The 26,874-nt window shown below is 37.0% G+C and overlaps 2 protein-coding genes across 5 annotated transcripts in view; one reads left to right on the top strand and one right to left on the bottom strand.

Annotated features, from left to right (window-relative positions):
• Positions 1–26,874, bottom strand: part of rpgrip1 (RPGR interacting protein 1) — a 111,168-nt gene that overhangs the window by 74,890 nt on the left and 9,404 nt on the right. For 2 of the 3 annotated variants that reach the window (XM_079600936.1, XM_079600938.1), the window contains exons 11-28: positions 26,777–26,850; positions 25,668–25,879; positions 25,346–25,452; positions 25,211–25,261; positions 24,894–25,073; positions 24,648–24,765; positions 23,600–24,100; positions 23,331–23,479; positions 20,026–20,374; positions 18,257–18,432; positions 17,201–17,557; positions 17,063–17,120; positions 16,878–16,975; positions 15,094–15,283; positions 14,143–14,227; positions 13,892–14,019; positions 13,180–13,807; positions 12,274–12,966 (exon numbers count right to left, since the gene is read on the bottom strand). In XM_079600936.1, coding sequence (XP_079457062.1) covers positions 13,584–13,807; positions 13,892–14,019; positions 14,143–14,227; positions 15,094–15,283; positions 16,878–16,975; positions 17,063–17,120; positions 17,201–17,557; positions 18,257–18,432; positions 20,026–20,374; positions 23,331–23,479; positions 23,600–24,100; positions 24,648–24,765; positions 24,894–25,073; positions 25,211–25,261; positions 25,346–25,452; positions 25,668–25,879; positions 26,777–26,850 — 3,057 coding nt within the window. In that variant the 3' untranslated portion in view covers positions 12,274–12,966; positions 13,180–13,583. The remainder of the gene's footprint in view (positions 1–12,273; positions 12,967–13,179; positions 13,808–13,891; positions 14,020–14,142; positions 14,228–15,093; positions 15,284–16,877; positions 16,976–17,062; positions 17,121–17,200; positions 17,558–18,256; positions 18,433–20,025; positions 20,375–23,330; positions 23,480–23,599; positions 24,101–24,647; positions 24,766–24,893; positions 25,074–25,210; positions 25,262–25,345; positions 25,453–25,667; positions 25,880–26,776; positions 26,851–26,874) is intronic. The other variant, XM_079600937.1, reaches the window with a different exon arrangement.
• Positions 3,831–9,863, top strand: LOC306992263 (ferritin, lower subunit). 2 transcript variants are annotated; one of them, XM_079600942.1, is made up of 5 exons: positions 3,831–3,989; positions 5,864–5,964; positions 6,364–6,510; positions 8,188–8,313; positions 8,456–9,863. In XM_079600942.1, exons 2-5 carry the CDS (start codon positions 5,866–5,868, stop codon positions 8,603–8,605), a joined length of 522 nt encoding a protein of 173 aa, XP_079457068.1. In that variant the 5' UTR covers positions 3,831–3,989; positions 5,864–5,865; the 3' UTR covers positions 8,606–9,863. The 2 variants fall into 2 exon arrangements, with proteins under 2 accessions (XP_079457068.1, XP_079457069.1); XM_079600943.1 differs by lacking the exon at positions 3,831–3,989 and adding an exon at positions 5,611–5,670 and having other exon boundaries at positions 8,456–9,057.

Consider the following 26,874-nt stretch of genomic DNA (forward strand, 5'->3'; position numbering starts at 1 on the left):
GTCGGAAGCTGCAGTGTAAATCACGTCATCCAGACCGAAAGAAACCGATTCGCGGGCTTCATGCGAAAAACCCATACATTTAACACACTTACTGTGAGGGTCGTCGTTCGAAATAAAACGAACGCATGGCGGAGAGCAGCGTCGATAATCCATGTCACTTCACTGTAAGGAGAACGGAGTTCCACTCATACCAGTCGCTGAAGTGTCGAGACGAAAGCTTTAGTTGAACATTTTTGGGCTCAGAAAAACCGAACGAAGGGCAAGAAGTGACCACTTCGTGAAGGCAGAGAAATCTGAGGAGAAGATGGCGCGCGCGTTTATCATGCTACGACGTAAGAGCGTCGGGGCGGAGCCAGCTTGCACGAGCGCCATCAGCCAATGAATTGGCGTGATTCTATAGGGCTTCAGGCAATCGGCACATCCAGAGGATTTCCCACTGCGCTATCCGCAGCGTTGAGTGAACCTATGAAAGAGAACTACTGTTAGACCTACATGTACATGAAAAACTTAAAAGCACTGATTATTTCATTTGTTTTATTGTATTTATTTATTTATTTGTGTTATTGCTTGTAGTTTAAAGGGCACCTATTATGGAATTTTGAAATTTACCTTTCATGTAGTGTGTAACATAGATCTAAGTGAACAAAAACATCCTGCAAAGTTTGAAATATGAAAGTGCACCGTATATAAAGTTATTGTCTTTCAAAAGTAAGAGTCGACTCGGAGTCATTTTTATGAATCGTTAGAAGACCGAAGCTTTTTCTCTGACTAGATGACGTCAACTTGTCAAGTTATTTGAATACGACACTTATTGCTCTCCAAAGCCAGGGAAAATATCATGGCGACGAGACGCTGTGTTCTGAAGTGGGACTCAAGTGAAGTCAGCATTTGAAGACTAAGTGGCTACAATTCATATATACAACTATACCACAGAAGTATAGTCCGAGCCTTGTGCTTTGTTCGCGCCATTTTGAAGAGGATTGCTTTACCAACTTAAATGCAATCAAACTTGGATTCGCGAGTCGGCTGATATTGAAGGAAGGTTCATTTCTAAGTGTATTTGCATCAGCTTCCTCCTCCGTATCACAACCTGTAAGTGTTATTAATAATTGTTGCTTTTATGTTTTATGTTGCATGCTTAATAATTATTTTGTCTGTTGTGTAAGCACCGTTTAGCTTCTAGGTCTTCAATGGCAAGTGTATTGAGATATGTGAAGTGTTTGTCGTTGTTTTCGGAGTTGTCTTATAGAATAGATTAAAGGTGAACTAAGTAACTTTTTTACCTTAACTGATCAACTTCGGAGTCACTGGAATGGTTATACTACTTATTTTGGGTTGAATGGTGGTGGTTTCGCACCCCCCTGGTGCCCGTGAGCGGAAAAACAGCGTTTGCAACTTTGGGCCGGCGGCCCGCCGGCCTCTTCGTCTGGAAGTATCGTGTGATCCCAAGTCTCGCGAGGTAAAGAATTGCTTTACTGCAAAAATAAATCTGCTATAATGCTGTCATTATTGCGCTCCCTCACGCTGTTGGAACCCGAATGAAGACGACGTTGCAAAGAGTTTCCCATCTGCTTTGATGTCGTTGATCTACTAAGCCTCTAGTGTCTGAGAATAGCCAGCGAGTTTTTAACAGTTGTTGTCAAATATCTATTCCAAAGCTGCGGGGGGAGCTCTAGAGAGAAACCTCCGAGCAAAACGCGAGGATACAACAAAGAAATCCCGATCTTACTGAGTGCTGCTTTAATACCTCGTAACATAACTGCATTTTTTTTTTTTTTGTAAAAACGTTATGTTTATGCATCGGGCTAACGCACACAAAGACTGATTGTGCTTTTACAATATGAACTCTGGGCTATGCTCGCTAACATAACATTAAATTCTTTATCTTATTTTTAGTTTTTTACTACAAACTACAAAGCAGTGGACTATAATCATTATTGTAACACAATTTAATTGATAAAAGCATCATTGTACTCCGTGTTAAACAATAAGTTTTATCTCTGTAAACACTGCTGGGTCATCTGACCAATCAACGATTAGCGTCGCGCAAAGGCGGGGTTTGGAAAAACGAGTCGTTGAACGAATCATTTGGGAGTCGGTGAGCAAATCAGGTAAAAATAAATGCATATTATACGACAACTAAAGTGTTTTTTGTCATTGCATGCACGTAAAACTGTTGTTGGGGACTCCCTAAACAACATTAGGAACATTTTAAATGTCATAATAGGTGCCCTTTAATTATTTTTTAGTTTTATTAATGACTGTTTACTTGTTGTAATAATCTTTGAAATGTATACTAGTTAGTAGTTTTAGCTGTGGTAGCCATATTTGGAAGAGAATTTGTTAATTTGTTCAATTTCACTGGTATCTAAAATTGTGGGTGCCATAACCTTATTTATTACAATACAAGGATACATGGGTAAAAAAAAAAAACCTTTTTAGGTTGGGCCAGTGCAAATTGTATCATTGGATCGAATCAAAACGGTATAGATCATAGACAGTTTATAGGATATATAAGATATAACCCCATAGGTTTCAACAGAGAAAAGTGAAGTCAATTAGAAGCGCTCAATTCCTGATGGCTAGGCGAACTGCGCAGGCTCAAACTGAGCTTGACGACGTAGATGTGACTAGAAGTCTTCTAGTAGCTGTGCCGAGAGAAATCTGAATCATTCACTTTCGAATCTCGCTGAGACTGAGAGCGTGAGTATTAGCTGTCCATGAGCTAGCAGCAGGAGCAACTGTATCACTCTCTATGGGCTTCTCCATTGACTTTATGCCTCCACGTCCCCCCGATTGCTTGCGAGCTTCTCCGCCTGTCTATATGGTAATTTCTCGAGTGTGCGACAGAGAGTCGAGTGGTTATGATGCAATCGTTAGCCTATTTTTACAAAAACTGCTTCTACAGAGCCATAACGTAAGATACAAAGTAATGGAGCCTTTTATACATTGTCGTGTTTCTTTAGAAATAAATAATGGACAAATGGAGTCTTTAAACGCCTTGATTGATTAATATATTTATTTAATCAGTTGATTTACTAATTTATGGATTTATATTTCTGTTTATTAGTTTGTTGTCACAAAATAAATAAAAAATCTAACTGTAAATTAAAATGTAACTTTAATTCTTGAAACAAGACTTGCCAATTTCATATACAAAAATGTTACATATAATAGCAGATTTGCGGAACAGATCAGTCACAATTTGCGTACTAATGCAGAATTTCTGAGTAGTGTGTTCACACTGAACAAAAATGGGTCACTGAGCAGCACAAAACCAAGCATCTGCAATGGCCATCGCAGTCCCTGACCTGTACCCTATAGAAAATGGGTGGGCTGAACTGAAGAGAAGAAGCGGCAACATGGATCTGTGAATCTGAAGGATCTGGAGAGATTCTGTATCCATGGAGGAATGGTCTCTGATCTCTTGTCAGGTGTTCTCCAAACTCTTCAGGCATTAGGCCTATAGGAGAAGACTCAGGGCTATTATCTTGGCCAAATGAGTTTGTAAAAAGTATTTAATAAAAAGGGGGCAAATAATTGTTCCCAACGTTTTTGGGAGAAAAACATTTATTTCATATTGTTCAATTAATTTCACTTCAATAAAAGGTTAGATCTTTGCATAAAAAAAATATATATATATATATATATATATATATATATCAAAAAGATAAACATAGGACATATTTATTTTTTACAGTCATCTTTGATCATATAGGGGGCAAAAAATAATTCTGACCAACATCGTTTCGTCCTTGAATACAACGCTTTACCCTCCATCACAGTAGATGGCGGAATATACTCCAAAAGCTGGTCTGCCAACCGCCATAAAACATAAAAGAAGAAGACTCCTCAACTCTAGATGTCGCTGTTTAAAATCAATATGGAAACGCACTGTCGAGGAAACAACACAAGTATATAAACTGGACTAAATCGATTTAAGTATTTCTGTTTCCAGCAGTAATTTGACACACATCGTTGCAGAACAGGTGAGCTGGAGATATAACGTACAGGTCCTGTTTGAAGAGAACCCGGGGACATTTATGCAGAAGGCGTTAAAACAGTCTCTTTGTTTGGTTGTGTGTTTGTCCTTTGCGTTTTAATTTTTTTTAGATATTAATTATTAGACGAGTTTCATTTGTGATAACAGTGGTTGGTTGTAATGGTCTTCGGTGTCTACAGGAATGGTCTAAAAGAAATCAATGCAAACATAAATTTGCACCGCAACAAGTTCGTGTAACTTTAAGTTAGTCCCTCGTGTTCTTATTTGTTGAAGGTCTTGGGTAATTTTTGATGACACGGATCCCTAAATATGATTACATACAGTAAAAGCTTCTTAGACATGGAATGTTATCTAAAAATACAATATTATCTGGAAAATGTTTACATATCTGTATTGTTGGTGTTTTTATATATATATATATATATATATATATATATATATATATATATATATATATATATATATATATTTAAATATTTTAACCATTTAGTTTTTTTTTTTTTTTATCCACCATTACTAGGTGTGCAACAATATGTATCGTGGATAGTGACAATCTGTATTGTGTATAGTTCTCCCAAAATGAAAATTATTGTGTGAGACATGTTTTAGTTAGGCTACCACATTAAACTACTAGCCTATATATAATGTTGAATTCAATGTTACAATAATGCAATGGGGGAATATTTGTGGGTCCTCCTCATTAAGCCAAATGTCTTGTGTTACTAGTAAAATGTGGCCTACATTATTTTAAATATAGCTATCTAGTCAGTGACAGAGTGCATGCATATTCATCTAAAAATAATTCTGTATTTTCAGCTTCAGAATCATGAATATTTTTATGCTGGTGTTTCTATTGTCCTTTGCATTGGGTTACTACCAGCATCAAGTCCAAGCCTATTCATTTACACCCTAATGTAATACCAAATTTTGCATTTTAATCAACAGTAAAACTTTTTTTTTAACCTTTTACCATATGTCATGGAGTATCGCAATAATATTGATTGTTCAATTATTGTAAGTTTAATATCGTGATATATATATATATATATATATATATATCGAATCGTGACATGAGAGTATCGTTACACCCTAAACATTACTGTACTGTTTATAAAGATGTAAAATATGACAAAGTGACTCACTAATCTCATGGTTACCGACCAACAGAAAAACAGTCTTACCAAAAGATAGTATACTATATTATTTATAAATAAATATTAGAATGATATGTTTTTACAATTTTTTTTCCATATTTACTTTATTTTTCATTTTCATTCAAGTTTATTTTTCTCTGAACTTTTTCATAGAGCCTTAAGACCCCCATATATATATATATATATATATTACACACTCCACTTCGCGGCGGGAACGCATTACCACCTCAGGTGTGCATTATTTTCTAATAATTACCCATTGTGTAAAAAAGTACACATATTTTTCTAATAATTCAACAGCCTGTTGTCAATTATTCATATGCATGCATGATTTCTGAGATGGGAAATCCCTGGTTTGAAGCAAGAGACCTACTTCAAGGAGAGTTTCATGTCTTTTATCTCTTGCCCCAGTCTTGCGTCACAGCTGATAAATCTATAAAACCTGTCAAATAGAATTCAGTTTCATACACTCACTTAGTATCAGCACTGAACAGTGAACACACGCTTTACAAGGTAAGAGATAGGCCTAAAGATAGTTGTGCGATATGCATTGACGTGTATGTTTTCTGTGCATTTTGTTAGAACATGTAATGTTTGTCTTGACTCCACCTCTGCTCCATAGATTGTCAAGCAGATTTAACAACCTCTTTTAGGTTTCTATTAAATTGTGTTATATAGTTAATCTCTTTTTGTTTTTTCTTTTCAGAAATGTCTCTTGTCAAGCAGAATTTTCACTCGAATAATGAGGCAAACATCAACAAACTGATCAACCTCAAATTGACGGCCTCATATGTGTATCTCTCCCTGGTATGTTCACACATATTGACAATTTTTCTTATGCATTTACATTTGTATAATTTTCACCCACCTTTTCACTTGGCCTATAAAATAAATAAATAGACAAATTTACATGTAATTATTCTTTAAATTATTTTCCTTTTTTTTTTTCTTTTTTTTTTTTTTTTGCTCGCATAAATACACTAACATAAAATATTACATTGTCAGCAATTACTTCATGCCAAATGTGCGTTGTGCACTTAATGGGCTCAAGAATATTTTTAGAATATGGAATAATTCTAAATATCGGTGCGTTTATAATTTAATATACTGTCTTTTATAGCACTGATGCTTTCATGTTATATAATAACTGACCTCTGCATGTCTGTTTAGTCTGTACCACTAATAGGGTTTCTCTCTCTCTCATAGGGAATGTATTTCGACAGGGATGATGTGGCTCTGCCAAACTTCTCCAAGTTTTTTCTGGAGCGTTCACAGAAGGAGAGGGATCATGCGGAGCACCTGCTGGAGTATCAAAACGCGAGAGGAGGACGGATACTTCTACACACTATCTCGGTCTGTCAGTCTTAGGCTACGTCTACATGAATCCGGATAGATTTGAAAACGGTGTTTTCGTTTAAAAACGCTCTCTGTCCACATTAGCGTTTTCAGGTGTTAAAACCCCCACTAAATTCACCTTACTGTGTATGCGTTAAAACCTCACAAAAGCTCACTGAGATGAGACAGACGGAAAAATAAATAATAAAGTTATTGGGTCTAATAAAGGTTTGGTCTAAACCGCAACTGCTCTCATGTATTGCCGCAGGACAGCAAGTGTGAGTGAATTTTTCATCTTTGCAGGACTGTGATGAAGAGTGTGCAAAGAAACACATTTTAGCAACAGTGTGAAAATGAATAGCATATAACAGGCACAATACCGGTAAACATGAATATCTATTGGTACAATATGCGTCACGTGACTAAACTTGAATTATCTGTTTTTTAAATGCCTCCACTTTGAACGTCCACACTACAACATGAAAAAGGCGTTTTCAAATGTATCCACTTTAGAGATCGTTTTCGAAAAGCTTTGTTTTTATTAATATGTAATAAAAACATATGTTATATAATATGTTATATAATATTTATATAATATTATGGTGGTGGTGATGGCGCAATGGATAAGACACATGCCTTTGGTGTGAGAGACCTGGGTTCGAATCCACTGTGAGACACCAATGTGTCCCTGAGCAAGACACTTAACCCCTACTTGCTCCAGAGGCGTGCGACCTCTGATATATAGCAATTGTAAGTCGCTTTGGATAAAAGCGTCAGCTAAATGAATAAATGTCAGCTAAATGAATAAATGTAATAAAAACGCTGTCAGTGTGGATGGAAGGCCAAAACGGAGAGAAAAAGATGCGAATACGAAAACGTATTAGTGTGGACAAGGCCTTAGTCCGTGTCCACAAGCGTTTTTAGCCAGTTGACACTACAGCGTACTACAGTTAAAAATATATCCCAGTATTTTACATGTGCTTTAGTATGTTAGTGTATTCAAACACATTTGTGTGTGTATAATCTGATTTTGTGTGTGTGTTATAGATTATTCCAGATACATATGTCTATAGCCGCTTCTCCACCATCGGGCCAAACCGTTCTCTTTGCTTAACCGTGTAGATCCGGGCCAGCCAGCATGGATCTGGTTTGATTTTTCCATTGTGGGGCTCTCTGGAATGAAATACTAAAGCATCAGTTGTTTGCCTTTTAATGCACGAGTTTATAGATGATATGAGACGGATGTAAATAGCGGCCGCACTATGGAGGATGATCTGATATTTAGCCAGGTAACAAGTGAACAATCCTGAGTTGCGAGAATAGTACACAAATTCTACCAGCACGGTTGGCCAACTGTGCTGAGAATTCACGGCCGAAACCAGTTTGTAATCGTGCTGTGCCGTACCAGGCTCTGCTGGAAATGCAACTGAAACCGTTCGTTACTGATCTTAGAACCGTTCGGCCTGACGGTGGAAAAGCGGCTTGTTTGAGCTTCCGCAATATCTACAGTAGTCAACATTTGAAGTGGATCAAAACCTTTCATCAAAGTTATACATGAATTTTGAACTATACAGGTCTTGTCTTAGGACAACTTTGAACTTTTTTGATCCACTTTAAATGTTGACTACTGTATATATAAATGTGTGGTTCTAATACTTCTGTCCATTTTTCTCCCTTTTCCCTGTCACTTATCAGAAGCCCAGTTGTGATGATTGGAGTGGAGGTATGGATGCATTTACTTTTTCTCTGGATCACCAGAAATCTCTCAACCAATCCCTGCTGGAGATCCATCATGCGGCTGGAGAAAACTCAGACCCTCATGTGAGTAGCCAAAGGTTTTTTTTATTTTTATTTTTATTAAAATAATAATTGATAACCCCTTTATCTTTCTCACTTGTTTTGTGTATTCAATTATATTTGCATATTATTTTTGTATAACGGTGTATTTTCCCCATCATTCTAGCTGTGTGATTTCCTAGAGAGCAACTTCTTTACTGACAGTCATGACTTCATTAAGACTCTGGGGGACCACATTGGCAGTCTGAGTCATCTCATCTCTTCTGACCCACACGGAAAAATGGGAGAGTACCTGTTTGACAAGCACACTCTCTGATCTGATGAGTTTGGCTGCCAACCTTCCATGTCAAACAGTATGTGCACAAGTGAAATATTTTAAGGAATTCTAGACATCTTCTCATTTAATTATTTTTGCCTTTCAAGGCATTTCTGTAAGAATCACGCTGTGTTTTTGACGCCAACCTTTGATGTTCTTTTTCCATAAGTGGGACTATACTGTGAATTGTGCCAGTCCAAAGATGGTACTTTGGTCTCTTTACATAATTGTATTGGTGCTACTTTTAAACCATATCTTTTCAAAAACCAGCCTATAGAGTCCTGTACGTCCTTCATGCGAGGTTTAGTACAGCGCACCACTGAAAAGGAGTGTGTACACGTTGTAGAACTCTGAACAGTCACTGTGAATAAATATACCTCAAACATGATACTCAATGTCATCACTGTGACTTTATATACCTCAAACATGTCAATATAAAAATAAAGCATTCCAAAAAAAATGGTTGTTCTTTTTTTTTTATTTGCTTGTAACTTTAGTGTAGCCTCTTTAAAGTGTATATATAATATATTTTAGAAATCTAATTGCATTTAAGCACACTTGTACAATTGTTTTTTTTATCATGTAGTTCAGTCGTCAAAGTGACAATCAAAATTGAGCAAATCATTAACAGATCCCAGAGTAACTCAACACATTGGAACCTGCTGTTCTTTTCATAAACTCATTGTGAAATACTGCCCTTGCCAAAACTGGGAGCGTTTGTAAAGGCAAATTTATTTGTAAATCAAAACCAGGGGCAAATTTATCATTTGACAATCTATGAAAAAGCATATTTATCATTCTAGGATATGAAAGCCATAATAAAATTAATTTGATCAGTAAAACCAGTAAGTGGCTGAGGTGAGAAATTGTCTCATGCGATTCCACACTTTTCCTCTGAAGTGTGAATCCAATTAAGACTGGCATTGATTTTCCTTTTGTTTTTCAATTGTTTACACTAATGTTGGAACTTGAAACCCAATCAACAAAACCTATAACTCGTGTACCAAATCCTAAAACCAGTTTTAGTTTGTAATTGACAAAGTTTGTTACTGTGTGTTGTTGTATATTTGAGTAGGTATTACTGTAACAGTATTTTACAACCAGCTCCAGTGTAACTGACAATGCAAAAGGTATAAACTTACTGATGGGATTTCAAAGTGGTTTGTGTTGATCACATCTGTGTTGGTTTTGGACAGATCTCTTCATATGAAGTGTGTAATTTTGGTGCAAAAAATAAAGCGAATGCTGTGATTGCTTTTCCCTGAGAGTTGTGTTTAGAGCTTTGGGAAAATTTGGGAATGATTCAGCAAACGTGTGTAACCAATTGGGAAGAACTGAATGAAAACAGGAGGATTTACTGTGTCATTAACTTACCATTTTGCTCAAAATATACAGTAAAAAAGTAATTCCCGACTAGATGGACCTGCTCTTTAAAGTGCTAATGTCTCTGAAAACTGCAAACAAAATGCTCTTCTTGCTTATTTGACACTGCACACATCTTCCTGAACACAGCAGCTGTTTAAACCGACACTAAAGGCAGTTATAAATAAGGCAGCTATAATGTGTAAGCCAGAGATAAGGACTTTGAAACTGCTGACTCATTGTGTGTGTTGTTTAGATATGAAAGTCATTCATTGGTGTTCTTACACTTGAATGGTTATTTGTGTGGTTTAAGTTATCAAAACCACTGAAACTGGCCTGAATGCCTTACAAACAACTTATTTTATGACTAGTAAATATGTAGGTCTACCTGAAAGAATGAAATTGTAAGCTTTATATAAAATTCATACACCACACTGTTTAACCAGTTAAATAAAGCAAGAGGGATTTGCACTAGAATTGTTTTTTCTTAGAATGAGACGAAGCAAAGTGGAAAATACGACTTCTTTACTGTAAAAGTTGAAACCTACCCTGTAAAGCCTGATATATGAAAGAATAGTCCAAAAAAATTGTTTTGTTGTTGTTCAGAATTACCAACATTTAAGTCAATATATCATCAATAATTATTTTAAATGTGTTTTTGTCACTACAGTAAGCTTGCATGGTGTGGAAGTGCATATGTTAGTTGTCACCTGCGCCGTAGGGTGTCCGGGGCACCGGTGCGAGTTGTTGTCTACGGGCCCCTCTAGCGATGGCACTGAATCGAGCAACGAGCGAGAGAGGTTGACATGGAGCACGTTAAATCTCAAACCTCGGTTTTTGAGTTCATCGTAAAGCATAATCTATTGCAAATGGTCATATTCATCAGTCATGCAGAGCTGGTGCACAACCAAAACAATGTTCTTCCACAAAATGCATGCAGTTTTGTTTTTAACCTCTAGAGGGCCACAATTTAAAGTGTACATACATTTACATAAGATTGCATAGTGTAAGTTTAAATTTAATTGTTAATCTTATATATATATTATTCAGCAAAAATAGCAATTTGGTGCAGTTGCTGATATTTATATGGCTGCAAAGTAAGTTGAAATTCTTATAGAATGTAAATTAAATAAATCTTTATAACAGTATAGAAGACTATTTAAATAAAATGCTCATAAATATAAAATATCTCACTTGTCACTTTATATCTCTCAATAGTGTCATAGATTATATTTAAATGTTTAGTTTTATGACCAAAGCTCTATTTTATTTTATTTTATTTTATTTTACAATGGGGGCAAAACATATAGGCTAATGCAATGCAATTCAGTGATGATTGGGAGATGTAATAAACGTTCCTCAAATGCCTGATGTATTATTTACCTGATACATTTTAACATGATTTAAAAAAATATATATATATATATATATATATATATATATATATATATATATATATATATATATATATCAATATAAACATAATCAAGTAAATGGTGAAATTAATAAGTTGCTTCAGTCCAGTAAGTGGAAATATTACTAACATTATAAAAAGTATTCTTATGTTTAGAATTATAAAAACCATTAAAGATTTCACAGCAAAAAGAAAATTGTACCAAGACCTGAAAGTAGACATATTTTACAATTAAACTAATGCCTTTTATGTGCTAAAAGTGTTAATTATCAATCAGACAATATAAAGGCATGTAGAATGTGTACAACAAGTTTTGACCATGTTAATAATTTAGAGGCTTTAAAAAATTGTGTATCAAATATGATATGGTGGGCTTTATAGTCCAATACAACTCTCATGTTTTTTACTTATTGTGGCAAAATAAGAGACTGTTGTTGAATGATATATATGGATATGATTGCTCAGCACAGTATAGTATCATTCAACAACAGTCTCCTATTTTCTAAGAATTCATATCTTGGAAAAATGGAACCTATTAATACCCAATATAAAAGTGTGCAAAATACTGACTAAACCAATTGACAGAGACAGAGGCAGTCCGATTTCCACAAAAGGAAGTGTCTGTTCATGACAGTCTGGAGAGGCTGAGCTAAAGACAGCCTAATCTTATGATAAAATGTGACTAGGCATACATTTGTATAGAAAAAAAAATGTTTGCTGTTTTAGTTTCCAGGTGAAATGTTCACCAAACTCACTTGTCTTTCATGTTGCATGTGCAGCATTGTTGACACCAAAATAAAAATATTTTATCATACCCAGGCTGCTGTTTTCAAGGGAACTCATACTAGTTGTATCAATTCCCGCTAGGAGTGGGTCGAGTAAGACCGGTTACACTAGTTTAATCAGATGATTTCATAAAACGTACACAAGTCGAACCGGGGTCTCCCACCCGGGTCACGGTACCAAATGTAACCTGCCGTACTCGACCCACTCCAAGCGGGATTTGAACCGGGGTCTCCAGCGTGGGAAGCGGGCTCGCTAACAAGGACGCTAAAGACCTCAGTTGCTAGCATGCCTGGTTTTCACGCACAGCTCTTACTGGCCTACGTCTGTTACACTCACCCCCCAAACCTCACTATCCAGGTCACGGCACCAAAAGAACCAGTCCTACTCGACCCGCTCCAAGCGAGATTTGAACCGGGGTCTCCAGCGGGGGAGGTGGGCACACTAACAAGGATGCTAAAAACTACAGCCTCTAGCATCAGTCGCCAGTGCACCTCTTGATGCCTAGGAAGTGAGGTTTACATTCATATCTCTCACTGGCCAACATCCATTAAACTGGCACACACCATTGGAGCACAATGATTGTGTTGGTGATTGAACACAGGCTGCATGGACTCGATCCAGTCATGATGCTGGTTCAGAGCACATCTAAAATTTGAAATGTATGCGCAACTGAAAAACATTGCCGCACATATGTGAGTTCCACCCTGGCGACTACTTTATCATGCCTTGGAGGACCAAGCTGACTGAATTTCCATTTTAGACTGGACTCAACGACTGGTACCTCACTCCACTGGACTCACTCAGACCAGACATTGGTAGAATCTGCTACTACAGCTCTTGCAATATTCCAGGCTATTGTAAAACTCGCTGCTTAATTATTTTCATTTGCCTGCCTTCTTTGAAAAAATATAGTTTTGCTGACTGATGTTGTGTAAATCAGACAAACACAAGCCTGCTCACCTGAGTCGTTCATCATTAATGACGATGATTCATGAGTGAAACAGTTGGAGACCAATCCTCAGGATATCAAATAAACTATATCAATCTAATTACAAGCATACAGTATATCCAAATAAAATGTTTGTTCTAACATCTGCTCTAAACGTCACAATTAAGCACCATTCTTCTGCTTACAGTACAGCAGATTGGAAAACAAAACATCAGCTCATGAGTCAAAAGGAAGTTAATTCACTTCCTTAGTTGTACCAGCCACGTGTCCAACTTTAGAGATTTATATTCTGCACAACCCAAAACATAACTTTTTTTATTCATAATATCACTGTATATTATATTATATTATAAAAGCATTTTTGCAGCTGAAGCCACTTTCATGTTTCATGTAAAACAAAAAAAATCCAGTGATGTTCCTTATAAGCCTGGCCTGGTTTGAGCAGAACCTCGGACTGTAGAGTTTCATTAAAAATCACTGTCTTCATCAACTTCAAAATCAAGCACATGCAACTCGTCGTTCTTCTGTATCACTTCTTTCTCCTCCTCCTTCTCCTCTGTGCTGTTGGTTTCTCTTCTATCCCTCTTCACAATCTGATGATATTCCTGATAGATTCCAGTCAGAGTCTGTGCGGCCTCAACAGATACTTTCAGCTTTCCAACCACATCCTGCTCTTCATCTGCGCTGACAACTGAGAGATAAAAACAGACAATGCATGTATTTCTTATGCATATATTTCAAGTATATTTTCATCTCCTTTAAAATTGAATATTACCATCGATCTGTTCTTCAATTACATCATTTCCAGACAGAAGAAGTTCTCGTAAATCCAAGTGGGCATAGCCGACATCTTCACATTCTTCTTGCTCATTCATGGGCTCACTGACTACTGTGAACTTTAACCTAGATGATTGGAGGAAAGAAACCTAGAGATTAGTAGATCTTCTTTACGAATCTTTCATTTTATTGCCATGTGAAATTATTATTGTTACATCTATCAGCATCTCTCATGTTCTCTCTGTTTACCTGCCCTGGTTGGGGTCTGTGCCTTCCAGCATGGTGTAGAGGTAATGTCTCAGAGGAGCTGCTTCCAATGAATCCACATGAATAACTGACGACAAATAAGGAAACATACATTGTTAATTATGTGTTTGTTTTTCTTATCACTTTTTTAAATTCATCATACCAAGTTCATGTTAAATTTACTATATATATATATATATATATATATAGTGCTTTTTACGATACAGCTTTACAGTGATAACAGGAAAATAGTGCAACAAAGTACAGCAGATTTAGGAGAAAATAGTGTCATAGTCCAGCTTAAGAAAGGGAATTTTTGTTGCAAAAAAAAGTTGTTAATTTAGTTCATTTATTTATACATCTATTTTATGAATAGTCAGCTCAGAATATACTAATAAATACATTTAATTTAAATAGAAATTACATTAAAATCTTTAGTTTACCATAAATGCAGTTTCAGCTAATTGAGTTTAATATGATAATATAAATTTAAACTATAATATAACTTAATTTAATTGCAAATAGGTGTCCAAAAAGATTAAATGGAGTTCGTAAGAATTTTTTTTTTTAAGTTTATAATTTCTGTAATAAGTCTTTCAAAAGTATGTTGAGGTGTACTTAATTTTACAAGGGTTGGTCAATAGCATTTCTCTTTGTAAGTGGCATTTTTATTCCTACTACTCAAAACTTGAAAACTAACCATTTGTCCTAATCGAGTGTGCTGCAAGTTTACAGGGAGAAGTTATTAAATCAGTCAATAAAAACATATTTGATGTTTATACAGCTACTGTATGTTGAACGGAAGTTTGGACCAATGAGACGTCAGGCTGGGTGGGGCTACACAGAGTGATGTTAAAGGCCACAGAGGGTTAGGACAAAGACTTTTACCATGGAAGAACATCTGGTTAAGATATACATAAAGTAATTATGGTAATTTCCCTTCAGTGACCTTACCTCGTGTAAAGTTATAGTGTATATCCTCCCCATCTGTTGGTTTACGCAGGGACATGGGCGTTTCTGTCGTCTCCATGGGAATACCTAGAAGGCGGTATTCTACATACACCTGGTGCACTGAATAGTCAAGTGCAACACTGGAAGAAGGGTTAAAAGAGAGTGACAGGATTTCCACTCTGAGTCTGTCTCCCTGTGAGACACAAAGACAAACGTTAATGAAGAGCTGACTCTTCCCATTTAAGGCAAGATGCAAGTACATGAAAACAAATGTTTCAGCAACGCCAACTTGATTTCACGGAATGGTCCAAATGTGCTTGATGTTTACTATGATGTGCTCTGAAGTTTACGGTAACACTTTACAATAAGGTTAATTGATTAAACATTAGTTAATGTATTAACTAACATTAACTAACAATGAGCAATACATTTGTTACAGTATTTATTCATCTTTGTTAATGTTAGTTAATATGAATAAAGGTGTTCATTGTTTGTTCATGTTAGTTCACATTGCATTAACTCATGTTAACAAGATTTTAATAAAGTATTAGTAAATGTTGAAGTTAACATTAACAAAGAAGAATAAATGCTGTATAAGTGCAGTTCATTATTAGTTAACGTTAACTAATGTAGTTAACTAATGTTAACTAATGAACCTTATTGTAAAGTGTTACCAAGTTTACTATGATTACTAATAAGTAATTAAGGGATTTAGATAATGGTGAGTTTTCTTCCAAGCGACAGTGTACAATACTCAAAAAGCATAAATGAAGATACGATTGGCTGTCTGAAACAGCTGGTTGTCAAATAATATTATGCGAGTTTAACATTTTCCAAATTTTATTTGCAGTCATTTAAAGCAGGGCTATGCAGTTTTGGGAATTTCTTTGCTATATTCTCGATTTTTGCTCTCAGGTTTCTCTTTAGAGCTCCCCCTACAGCTTCGGAATAGATATTTGACAACACTGTCGAAAAACTTGTTGGCGACTCTCAGATACCAGAGGATAGTAGATCAACGACATCAAAGCAGACGGGACATTCTTTACAACGTCGTCTTCATTCGGGTTCGAACAGCGTGAGGGAGAGCAATAATGACAGAATTTTTGCAGATATTTGCCCGCCGGCCCAAAGTTGCAAGGGTGTTTTTTCCGCTCACAGGCGATAGGGGGGTGCGAGACGACCACTATTCAACCCGAAAAAAGTCATACCATTCCAATGACTCCGAAGCTGTTCAGTTAAGGTAAAAAACCTGCATAGTTCACCTTTAGCAAGGATGTTGAGAAATATTGTGTATGGGTTTCATTTCCATTAGTAGCGTCTCTAATTTCAGGTAGAATTACTATATTGTGATGTCGTTTCTTAACATAATGACAAAATGACATATCTTGGTAAAGATTTTAGTTGAAAATGGTAAAGATTTTGGTTGAAAATTACTTATATCTTGGGAAAGATTTTGGTTGAAAATGACTTAATAATGTGATAAAGATTTTGGTTGAAAATAATTCCAATCTTGTTAAAGATTTTTGGTTGAAAAATACTTAGAGGTGGGCGATATGACCAAAATCTTTACCACAAGTAAGTAGTTTAAATATGATTTACACAGAAAGTCAACACATAATGCTTTAATCCCCAAGTAAACAACCCAGTGGCAAAGCATGAAAAACTAAAATGTTGGTAGTAGCAAGAAACAAACAAGAAAAAGGGAGCCAGTTCTCTTCTGGATATAAAGTATGTTTTTGCTTTTTCACATTTTTGAGATTCTGTTGTATGTAACATGTGATCATCACCTTTTTACGTGGTTTTGGAGGGTGAGGAATTATGATGACGTCACTTCCATTTGAATCTCTTGATTCATCAGACTGAAGGGCGTCGACGTCACTCTGAGCTATTTTGGATAAAAGAGGTAAAAAAGAAGCTTTAACTCAGTACTTTATAACTTGTGTAATGAATTAGTGACTTTTGAAAATCTCACTTCTATCTTCTGTTTCATCCTCTTGCTCTTCCTGATCCTGCTCCTCCATTTTGATTTGCTTCAAAAGAAACATATTGAGGATACATTTGACCTGACTGATTTAAATACTCACAAATCTTCCTGTTACACCTTTCTTACCTCTGCTGAATGGCTTCGATAGCTCTTTTGGCTACGAGGTGTGCTCAGCTCTGAGTCCGATGGTCTAAAGTCCATAAATTGATTGGGCTCAGTTGACTTAATGGACATGGCAGGGGTTGTGGGTTTGACTTTGTCCTGAATGGATAATGATGCAGTGCGTTGTTGCTTCCTTCTAACTGACCTTGATGGTTGACCTGCACTAGATAGAGGTTTCCGATGATTCGAAGTCGGTTCAGATACCAGAATGGTTGGAGACTGAAGGGGTAAGACCGAACCTCTTTGAGGGATTCTAATGGGAGTGGATGGGTGAATGTCAGAGGTCTTGGCTCCATGGTCTGGTGGAGGCTGAAGCTGAGACTGAAATTAAGTTGAAAGATTTATTTTATATTGTTGTTGAATTACTCTGGGGTGCGTTTCCCATACAATGACGTAACTTGCTGCTTCACTGCCATAGTATACAATGCATCGTTCAAGAATTCAACTAGCTAGTCACGACAGTCACAAAACCATATTGTCGCAAAGTGGCCATTCGACCACGTTGGTTAATGATGTCACGAATGTGTTGGAGTAAACTTATTTTAATGAAACTGTTTGAGATTGAATTAACCCTAGATGTTTTGCTATAAATTACGGACATGGCATCTGAGGACTATTACTCATTTTCTCAGTTATTTCCAGATTCAATCATAGGCTCGTTCTTGCGTACAAGAGCACATTCGCACATGCACACTCTTGAAAAATGATGCTTTAAATCTCTTGAAAAACTTAAAGACGTAAATTACATTTGTATGTATTCTGAATAAAATATATAGATTGTACTGGATGTCAGATAAGGATTTATTGAGTTTACATGTCATGCAAACAAGAAACTGTGCTTCAAACTACAGATCGAGAGATGTCGTTCCAAAAACACAACTTTGCGAATGTTCGTTAAAACTATGTTTTCGGGGAAACACAGACTCGGCTGTAAGCATCAGAACTTGTGGCCATAGTTGGCTAATGATGCTTTTGGGAAACGCACCCCTGGGCAGTTATTGTCATTTCACAGACACTCACCCTGGGCTTTGCAACGGGTCTCCGTGACACCTCAGTGCTCTGCACCATCCTCTCTTTCTCGGCTCCTTCTCTTTGCCTTGACGGAGTCTCAGGTGACTGAAAGGGGTACTTCCACCTGACAGTGACCCTCACCATTCCTCTAGGACTGCCAGCAGGGTCTCTAAGCACATAATCACCTGACAGCAGGGAACAGAGGAAACATTATTCACCAGTTAAAGGGATACTTCACCTCTGGAAAGAGGAATGTGTATTTAAAATGGGTCATTTATGTAGTAGAAATTATTTTTGAATTTGGAGCCTTCTAGACTGAGAAAAGTCAGAACATTTATTTGTGGATGAAAGACAACAACTCCCAGAATGCACTTGCTTCGCTGCCCTACGAGGCCACTCCCAAGCCACGCCTACCGGTAAGAGTGCAGTTAAACAACAAGGCTAGGCTACTAGTGAGTCTCCGTGACAAGTCTGCCCGGGATTTCGAGATCGCCAAAAATGTCCGGGATTCGGCTTTTGAGTTCTACAGTCGCCATTCATTATGTTTACTGTGACGAGCAGACTGATGGCCGCGGGAGAACGACGCGAGGCCGGTGGTGTGATTGATGATGAGCGACACCTGTGTGACACACCGGTCTCGTATCTCTCACGGAGGAGCGGGAATTTTCTTAGCAATGTTAAAATGCACATTAACCCATCACTTGTTTAGTGTTCATGTAAACACTACATTCAGATTCACCAATCGGAATGAATTCAGTTAGATTGAAACAAAAGGTGTGCATGTAAACAATGAATGGCGACTGCAGAAAGCAAAAGCCAAATCCCGGACATTTTGGACGATCTCGGCGGTCGGACATGTCCGGGAAAAATAGGATGGTAACCCCTACTACTCAGCTTTCTCCACAGAATAAGAACCTGTTAGCTTAGCTTCCAAATAAAAGATGGCTGACTCTATTTGTAGATTCTGTGAGTGAGATCCCACCCTCTATGGGCCGGTTGAAAACATGCGGATCTAGTGCCCTCTACTGGCTGTAGTTTTTAGCCTCTGGCCAAAAAAGGTTCCGATGACGCAAAATGACGATTTTTGCGTCATCTGAGGATTTTTTACAGACAAAAAAATACATAAATCTCTTGTCTCAGGAGGGGGGGGAAGCACGGTAATTTGAAAATACTACAGGTTTTCTACTGATACAAACCTTAATGCTAAATCCTAAAGTATCCCTTTAACCATTGCCTTAGTGAATAATTCTTATGGTTCTAAATTTGATTCCCATGGTAATATAATGTTACTTTTATTTGTTTCTCTTGGTTGAATATTGAATATTTGGTTTTGTTTAAAAAATATGAAATTACTAAATGTACACTATTGGTCAAAACAAAAGGTTTAATTAATTAAGATTTTTTTCTTTTTCTTTGCAAAAGTAGTTTAAGTCACTTAATAAGTCACAGAGGCAGCACTTATATGATCAACAATATAGCAAAAACTGTAATTTGTGAAATAGTATTACAAGTTATAAAAAAATACAAGTTATTTTTCTGAAAAAGATGACACCTTGCACTTGAAGATAGCACATTGTTTTAGAATTTTACAGTAAAAAAAAAAAAGTGAAAAACATCTATTTTAGCTTCAGGAACTAAAGGGTTAAACCGTATCAAATAAATGCAGCCTAGGTGAGCAGAAAAGACTTCTTTCTAAAACATTCTAAAACAAAATTATATTCCCACTTACATTGTTCAATTAAGGTTTTGTTTAATTGCATCTTGATCGTAATGATTACCTCTGATTGGTCTGCCTACAGCAAGGGCTCTTAGCGGAATTGGTGTCTTTGCTAAATAAGTGGGAGGAGTCTGACTTTCGCTGTCATCAAACACATACACCCACAGACTGCCCACATTCAGGTATTCTAATACATCCGTGGTAACAGCTAACGGATAGCTCGCTGAGTCTTCAAAGACAGGATCCACGCAGCACTGAATTATGGGTGTAGAATGAGGTGGTAGGTCATAAAGGCGATACGTTAAGTATGCATCAGGGAGTAGTCCTGGCCAGCGGGTACTGAGACCCACGCAGCGCTCCAGTACCACCTCAAGCTCATTGGGTATCCCTATGCCGTAATCATACATCTCCTAAAACACACAAAAAATACATGTTTTTAACAGTTTGAGGTAATAATTTCAGTCAGATTAACCAGTTCTGCAAGAGAACAACACACATTGAATTTATATTACAGAAGACTGAAATTAGTTTGATACAACACATGTATGTCGGCTACATAATATGGATATTCAAATGTATTCAGTCTACTTAAATAGAAAAATTCTCAATATTTACTCTTACGATTGCTTTCGTTCTACCTGGAATACAACTGGAAATGTTTAGAACCTCTAAACTGACTCAGTAACATTCAGTAAAAGATGCCGTTGATGTTCAAAAATGAAATGAAAAAAAACTTTGATAGACCACTTTAGACATTCTACTTTCTATAAGTAACTTTGCAGCTACATGTCAACTAACTGTCATTAGAGGATTAGTAGAATGTCTGCTTAATATTTGCTAACTCTTTATTGCAACATACTGTATATTCTACTGACTAACTTGGCAACTGCAAGTCAATTTTTTCTACTTACCCAAACACCTATAACCTAACCGTTTACTACAGTCTACTAATACTCTAATGAGAATTAGACATGTAGTTGCAAAGTTACTTATGGTTAGTAGAATGTCTAAAGTGGACTATCAAAATAAAATGGAACCCAAAAAGTGTATATCAAACATATCAAAGTAGTCCATATGACAATATTACTAGTTATATGTAGCCATTTGATAATCTTTAAATATGTACATGTGTGAAGGACAGTATAGCTACAATGGAGGGCATCATTTAAATAATGCATTTTTCCTCACACAAAAGTCTGTTACTCACACAAAACTATTATATGACTTGAAAATAAGAGCACAAGTCATATTACATGCTTTTTGGTGTTTCTTTGCTCTATTTTGTCTTTTTTGGAGCCCTAGTTATTGTATACTTTCACTGTATGGAAAAGAGCAGTTTGGAGATACTGTAAAGTGGGATAATAAAGTGTAATTGTACGCACACTTCGGAATCTTGCCAGAAGTAGTAAGTCATCTGGGTTCTTTTTGCCTACTGTACCTTTTAAGAGTACTGTGAATTCGGACACACTATTCGTGTCACATACTATTAGGGAAGTACCGGTATGCGTTTTCAGGAGCAGCCCTATACACTCTTGTGAAAAAGTGTGTCTAAAGGTAGTGAAGGTGCTCTTGTAAGTACATTTTTAAAAAGATTTACTTGCAGATAATATAAAATGTATGAAATAAAAGGCTACTACTTAAAGATATATGATATAATGACTTCTTAACACATTTAAAGGGGTCATGACATGAGAAACCAAATTTGCCTTGATCTTTTGGTATATAAGAGGTCTTTGTACCATTAAAACGTCCTGCAAGTTTCATAGCTTAAGACTTCCTCCCCATTATAAACTAATCATTTATTTAATCAAGCTCTAAATACAGCTCGTTCTGGATCCATGGTAAGAAGTGACGTCACGGTGCGAAGTGACGTACCAGCGTTTGCATACGACCGCCTCCAGGCACAAGGCAACTACGCTTTAAGCGCAAGACAACTACGCTCATTTCGTATCGTTGTCGAGCCCGCGCGCTGCGCGCTCCACAAGTGTTCAGTCGACGGACAGCGAGTGGGTCTGTGTACAGGGAAATTACGATGCCACGCAGATGTGCTGTTCCTGGCTGTGGACAAACAACATCTTTGAATACGCTGCGAAAGATCCAGTCATCAGGGAAAAATGGATGCACTTTATTTTTTGTGGACATCTCAGTCACGGCAGTGTTAGTTTAAGCGTGTGTTCTGTACATTTGAAGGATGACTGTTTTGAGAACAAATCCCAAAATGATGCTGGCTTTGCCAGAAAACTGTTGCTCAAAGATAAGTCCGTGCCGACTATTCTGGGCTCAACAACGACGACGCAAACTGTAAGTAATGTGTTTAAAACTTTAAACTACTTTTTAAATACGCCAAATCCGCAAATGTTCTGGCTGGGGGCGTTAATAATTGATGCATAGGCACTGACGTTAGCCAATCATAACAGTGGGCGTTAACACTGAACTCTTAAAGGGGAAACACCCCCAAAACAGACTGTTTGAATCAGAGGATGAGAAACAGGGTGGGAAAAGGTCATAAATCACTACATTTTAAAAGTTTTTTGCAAAAAAACCTATAGTAATACTATATTTGCACCTAAGGGAACATAATAATAAAATAAAAAAAACCATGTCATGACCCCTTTAAGTAAACTTTTAAAAAGTAAATTGCTTGAAAGCACTACACTTATTGTGATGTAACGGATAAAGCACATGTAACGTACTTGTTTATCATTTTATCTGTACTATGTTATTTGATATTACATTTAATTTAATATATTTTAAATGCACTAAATTGCAAAGTCATCAGTACAAATGTTTAATTACAAATATATTTAAATACAAGACATCCAAGTTTCCATAGAATTGACATTAAAGTATATTTTGGATTATCATAAATAGCAGTACATATTAAGCATATTTCAAAGACAAAATAAGTATATAATAAATTACATATTAATATGTACTTATGTCCTACTTTAGTGGTTAAAAAAACCTATTAAAATTTCAGCTAACTACATTCCACAATGCTTGGAATAGGTTTAAACGGCATTTTTTTTTTTATGAGAACAGAATGTGCATAGGCTTTGTCTTGGCGGACTAGATCTGATACGCTGCTATTGCCGGCATGAGTGGAGGCTACTGCCAAAACATGCACATAAATACAGGGAATCGAATATGAGCTGCTGCAAGGAAAGTAGCAGATCTAGGCAGGTGGTGCTGGGGAAGGAGAGGGGATAAGAAAAATCCCATGGCGTGCTGCTCTGAGTTGAGCCATTGCATTTAGTTCACATTTACTGTCAATATATCAATATACAAGTATATTATTTCCATAATAAGTACACTGCAGTCCTAAAAAGTGCTGTCCTCATACTGTATGTACATGGTGGCATTTACCTCTGTTTCCCCGTGAGCCCATTCCGAACCTCTGGTGTGTCTTACAGCTGTTCTGCTTGTGGGTCTTTCCATTTGAGGTTCTGTGATTTCCACCTGAGGATGTAAACACACCCAAAACTCAAGGATTCCTATAACTTCTCCTTCAGCTCCTGCGGAACAAAGGACAACTTACAAAATGCAGTTGCAAACAGTATTGCATTCAAGACCCACAACAATGAAAAGAATGTGAAATTGAACTCTCTTACATAAGAATCATTTATTTTTCTTACCTGCGATGTTGGTTCTGTTTTTCATTCGTTCACCTCTGCACTGTAGCGCTCCCATCAGAGTGATCCTCGCTCTCCCACGGGTTATAAAGTGCACCCCTCCAAGTGCTTGGTGCAGTTCCACAGTGATGGACCCTTCCTGAACCCTGAGCTTATCCAGGTCAAAGGCAGAGAGGGCGTAATGCGACGTAAAGCCATAATTTGGCTGACAACCCGACAGTAATGGAGTTGAGAGGGTTTCAAAGTCAAGAAAGCCATAGGTGCAAAAGGTTGCAACCCCTTGGTGATCTCCTGTGTTTTGTCCCATGAGTCTCAGTCCCAGTGGTGTAAAGGTGGCTCCTGTGAGATGGACCTCCAGAAGAGATTCTCCTCCACGCAGATGTGTGACTATGGCGCCCTCTGCTGTGAGCTGGACTGACTCCTGCGCCAGGCCTGTCCAGGTGTACTGCATGGGTATGGTCCGCTTACTGTTTCTAGGGCTGTACGCTAACTCTTTGAGTTGAGCTAAAACAATGAAGGGAAAATATGATGTCATACTTGCATTATTAAGAAAATAGGGGAGAATGGGGCTAGTTGTCACACTTTTACTCTCATCAATTCTTTGTTTCTCAGTAGTTTCTATAAAGACATATGCATACATAGTTGACCCTACATACCAGTGTGGTGTTTTTATGGTTTCTTGTTTATCCAATAACTAAATTACAAAAATTATGATCCATTAGAATTTTAGTTTGGAGGATAAAATTCTGAATTATTACTATTATTACAGATTTAAAATAATTTAAAATCGGATACTTATTTAATTTGTAACCATTTTAATTATGTAATATTTTTATAAATATTAAATAATAAAACATAATACATAATGGTTTTATTTAAACAAAATATAACGGAAAACGATGTTTAAACTAGATATTTGAAACCAATATACAAAACAACTGCTAGAAAAAAACGGAAAAAAAACACATTGGTACAATCTTAACTTAAAACGTGTGACAACTAGCCCCGATCGTTTGAATATTGTACATGCTACAACAGCAGTTCCTCTAACCTTTTAAATTGCTGATTTGAAGGCCTCTGCTTTTCAACAATTTGTCTTTTTCACTTGCCCTCCTCCTATTCTCCTCCCTCTCTCTTTCAGATTTCTCCATAATTGTCTTCATCTCGTTCTATAAAAGAAAATACTGTAAGTGTAACGGATGATGCTTTGGATTATGTGGAGTGAAAAGAGACATTCTGAGCAATATATGCCAGAGTTGTGATATACCACATGTATTTTCACTGTGACTGTGTGTACCTGGAGGTCAGCATTTAGGCGATGCTGCAGTAACAATAAGTCCCTAGTTTTCTGAAGTTCTAAAACAGTTTCTGCATATGAGGCTTGTACTGCAGTCAAATCCCGTGATGTGTCTTCTAACTTTCCATCCGTTTTCAAGAAGCACAACACCCCTTGAGTCTCCTGCTGCATTCTGAAGGCCTAAGAGAAGAGCACACGAATAAAAAGGGAAAAAGAAAAATGGAATGAAACAAGCAAAGCAAAGCTATTTTTATATAGTTACCTAAATATTTGAAAATCTGTCAAAAGAAACTGCCCTTTTAAAACTAAAATCTTACCTTAATCTGCAGCAGAGTCTCACTCAGATCTTCCACACTCATATCAAACTCCTGATAGAAAATGAAAAACAGATACTAATGAGATGAATGTCTGGCCCCAGTTTCTCTATGCGAAGAAAATACAGGAAACTTTACTTTTGTAACAGAGTCCAGTTTCTCTTGCAAAGATGTGACTTCTTGCCTGTGCTGCAGGACTTCTTGCTCCAAGCAGTCATGTTTTTCTCTGAGGAACATAACCATATCTGAACACAGAAACATACATTCAGTTTATTGGGGGAGATGTTTGCATTAACATTGAAAACATGAACATCAGATGTATTTTGCATATTTGCAAATATGAGCTCTGATTTGATGATTACAGATTTTTCAGGAGAACTTTGTGCACCGTTTTCAGGCTGCTATAATGAGCACTTCCAGAATAAGAAGAGACTTAAATCTGACAGTGCAAGAGCCTTACCTCTATCTCGCTCTTTCTCCTTCTGAACTCGATCATTCTCAAGTCTCATCTGTTCCTTCTCCTGCTCCAGCATTATCTTTTCTCTCCTTTCTTCCACCAGTCTTTCTTCAAACTTCTGTACCTCCTCTCTCCACCTATCTTCTCTAAACGGTTCCCTTGTTTTCTCTTGTTCCTTGTGTTGTACTTCTTGATGGCTTTGAGCAGACATAGTGCTATGGTGGAAACCAATGAATTAAAACTTTTAAAACTTGGCCTTTTTAACTACAGGTTAACTACACTTATTTACAGGATGGTTTGGGGGTTAAAAGACAAATCAACAACTAGTTCCATAGCTTGAATAGCCTGGAATAAGTTGTATGGATGGGCCCCATTGACCTTACAACAGATAAATGACTGACAGCCCAAATACCCCAAAAAATCGCTGCATTGAGAAGCCTTGTTGCTATCCACCATTTTGTCTGTCAAGCTTTAAAGCTTACTGAACTTACTGATACTAGTTACCCAGAGTGGCTAGTTAATGGAGTTTCGTTTGTCCATTCTTGAAATCATCCAGTGATCTTGAAAAATGCAAGGGTTGAATTAGACTTGTTGAATTGGCTTCATCCATCTGTTGACTTCAACTTATTTGTGGATTATTTGGTTCAGATACATGCTGAATGTACATCTCTGTGCTTTAATAAGTAATAAACAGTGTGACACGCACATAAAACACACACACTACACACAAACACACACACACAAACATTTTTACGGATACATTCATCTGATACACTGTGACGTCAACTTTCCGACTTCTTGACACTTGACACCTTGTAATTTCAGTATTTTCTTGTAGTTAAATAACCTAATTCAAAAGCTTATGGTTTCTGATTTTTACACAATGATAAACTGTGTAAAAATAATTCAGGTACATCAGAGAGTAAGCGACTTGTGTTGTCATTTTGTTTGACAGACATGGAGTACCCCCTGAATAGTAACTGCTGTCATGAGGTCAATTCAGGCCTTCAAGTAGGCTAGGGCTAGGCTACACCCTAAGGAATGCCCTACAGTCCATGAAAATGTCCCTGTTTGTCCCTCACTATCAATGCCCCTACCTACATCCTACTGACCTCTCCAGAAGTGAATCATAGCTCTTCTTCAAAAGGTTCCTCTCCCCTTCCAGGTCTGAAACCCTCTCCTGAAGCTGAGGAACAGATGATTGTATAAG

Source organism: Phoxinus phoxinus (assembly GCF_949152265.1).
Source record: "Phoxinus phoxinus genome assembly, chromosome: 24".
NCBI lineage: Eukaryota > Metazoa > Chordata > Actinopteri > Cypriniformes > Leuciscidae > Phoxinus > Phoxinus phoxinus.

What these genes read in the sequence shown, in the direction of transcription:
- LOC306992263 (XM_079600942.1), top strand. Translation starts at nt 5,866, where the DNA reads ATGTCTCTTGTCAAGCAGAATTTTCACTCGAATAATGAGGCAAACATC. An exon ending in CATATGTGTATCTCTCCCTG is followed by an intron (nt 5,965 to 6,363) that starts GTATGTTCACAC and finishes TCTCTCTCATAG; the next exon opens with GGAATGTATTTCGACAGGGA. An exon ending in GAGAAAACTCAGACCCTCAT is followed by an intron (nt 8,314 to 8,455) that starts GTGAGTAGCCAA and finishes CCATCATTCTAG; the next exon opens with CTGTGTGATTTCCTAGAGAG.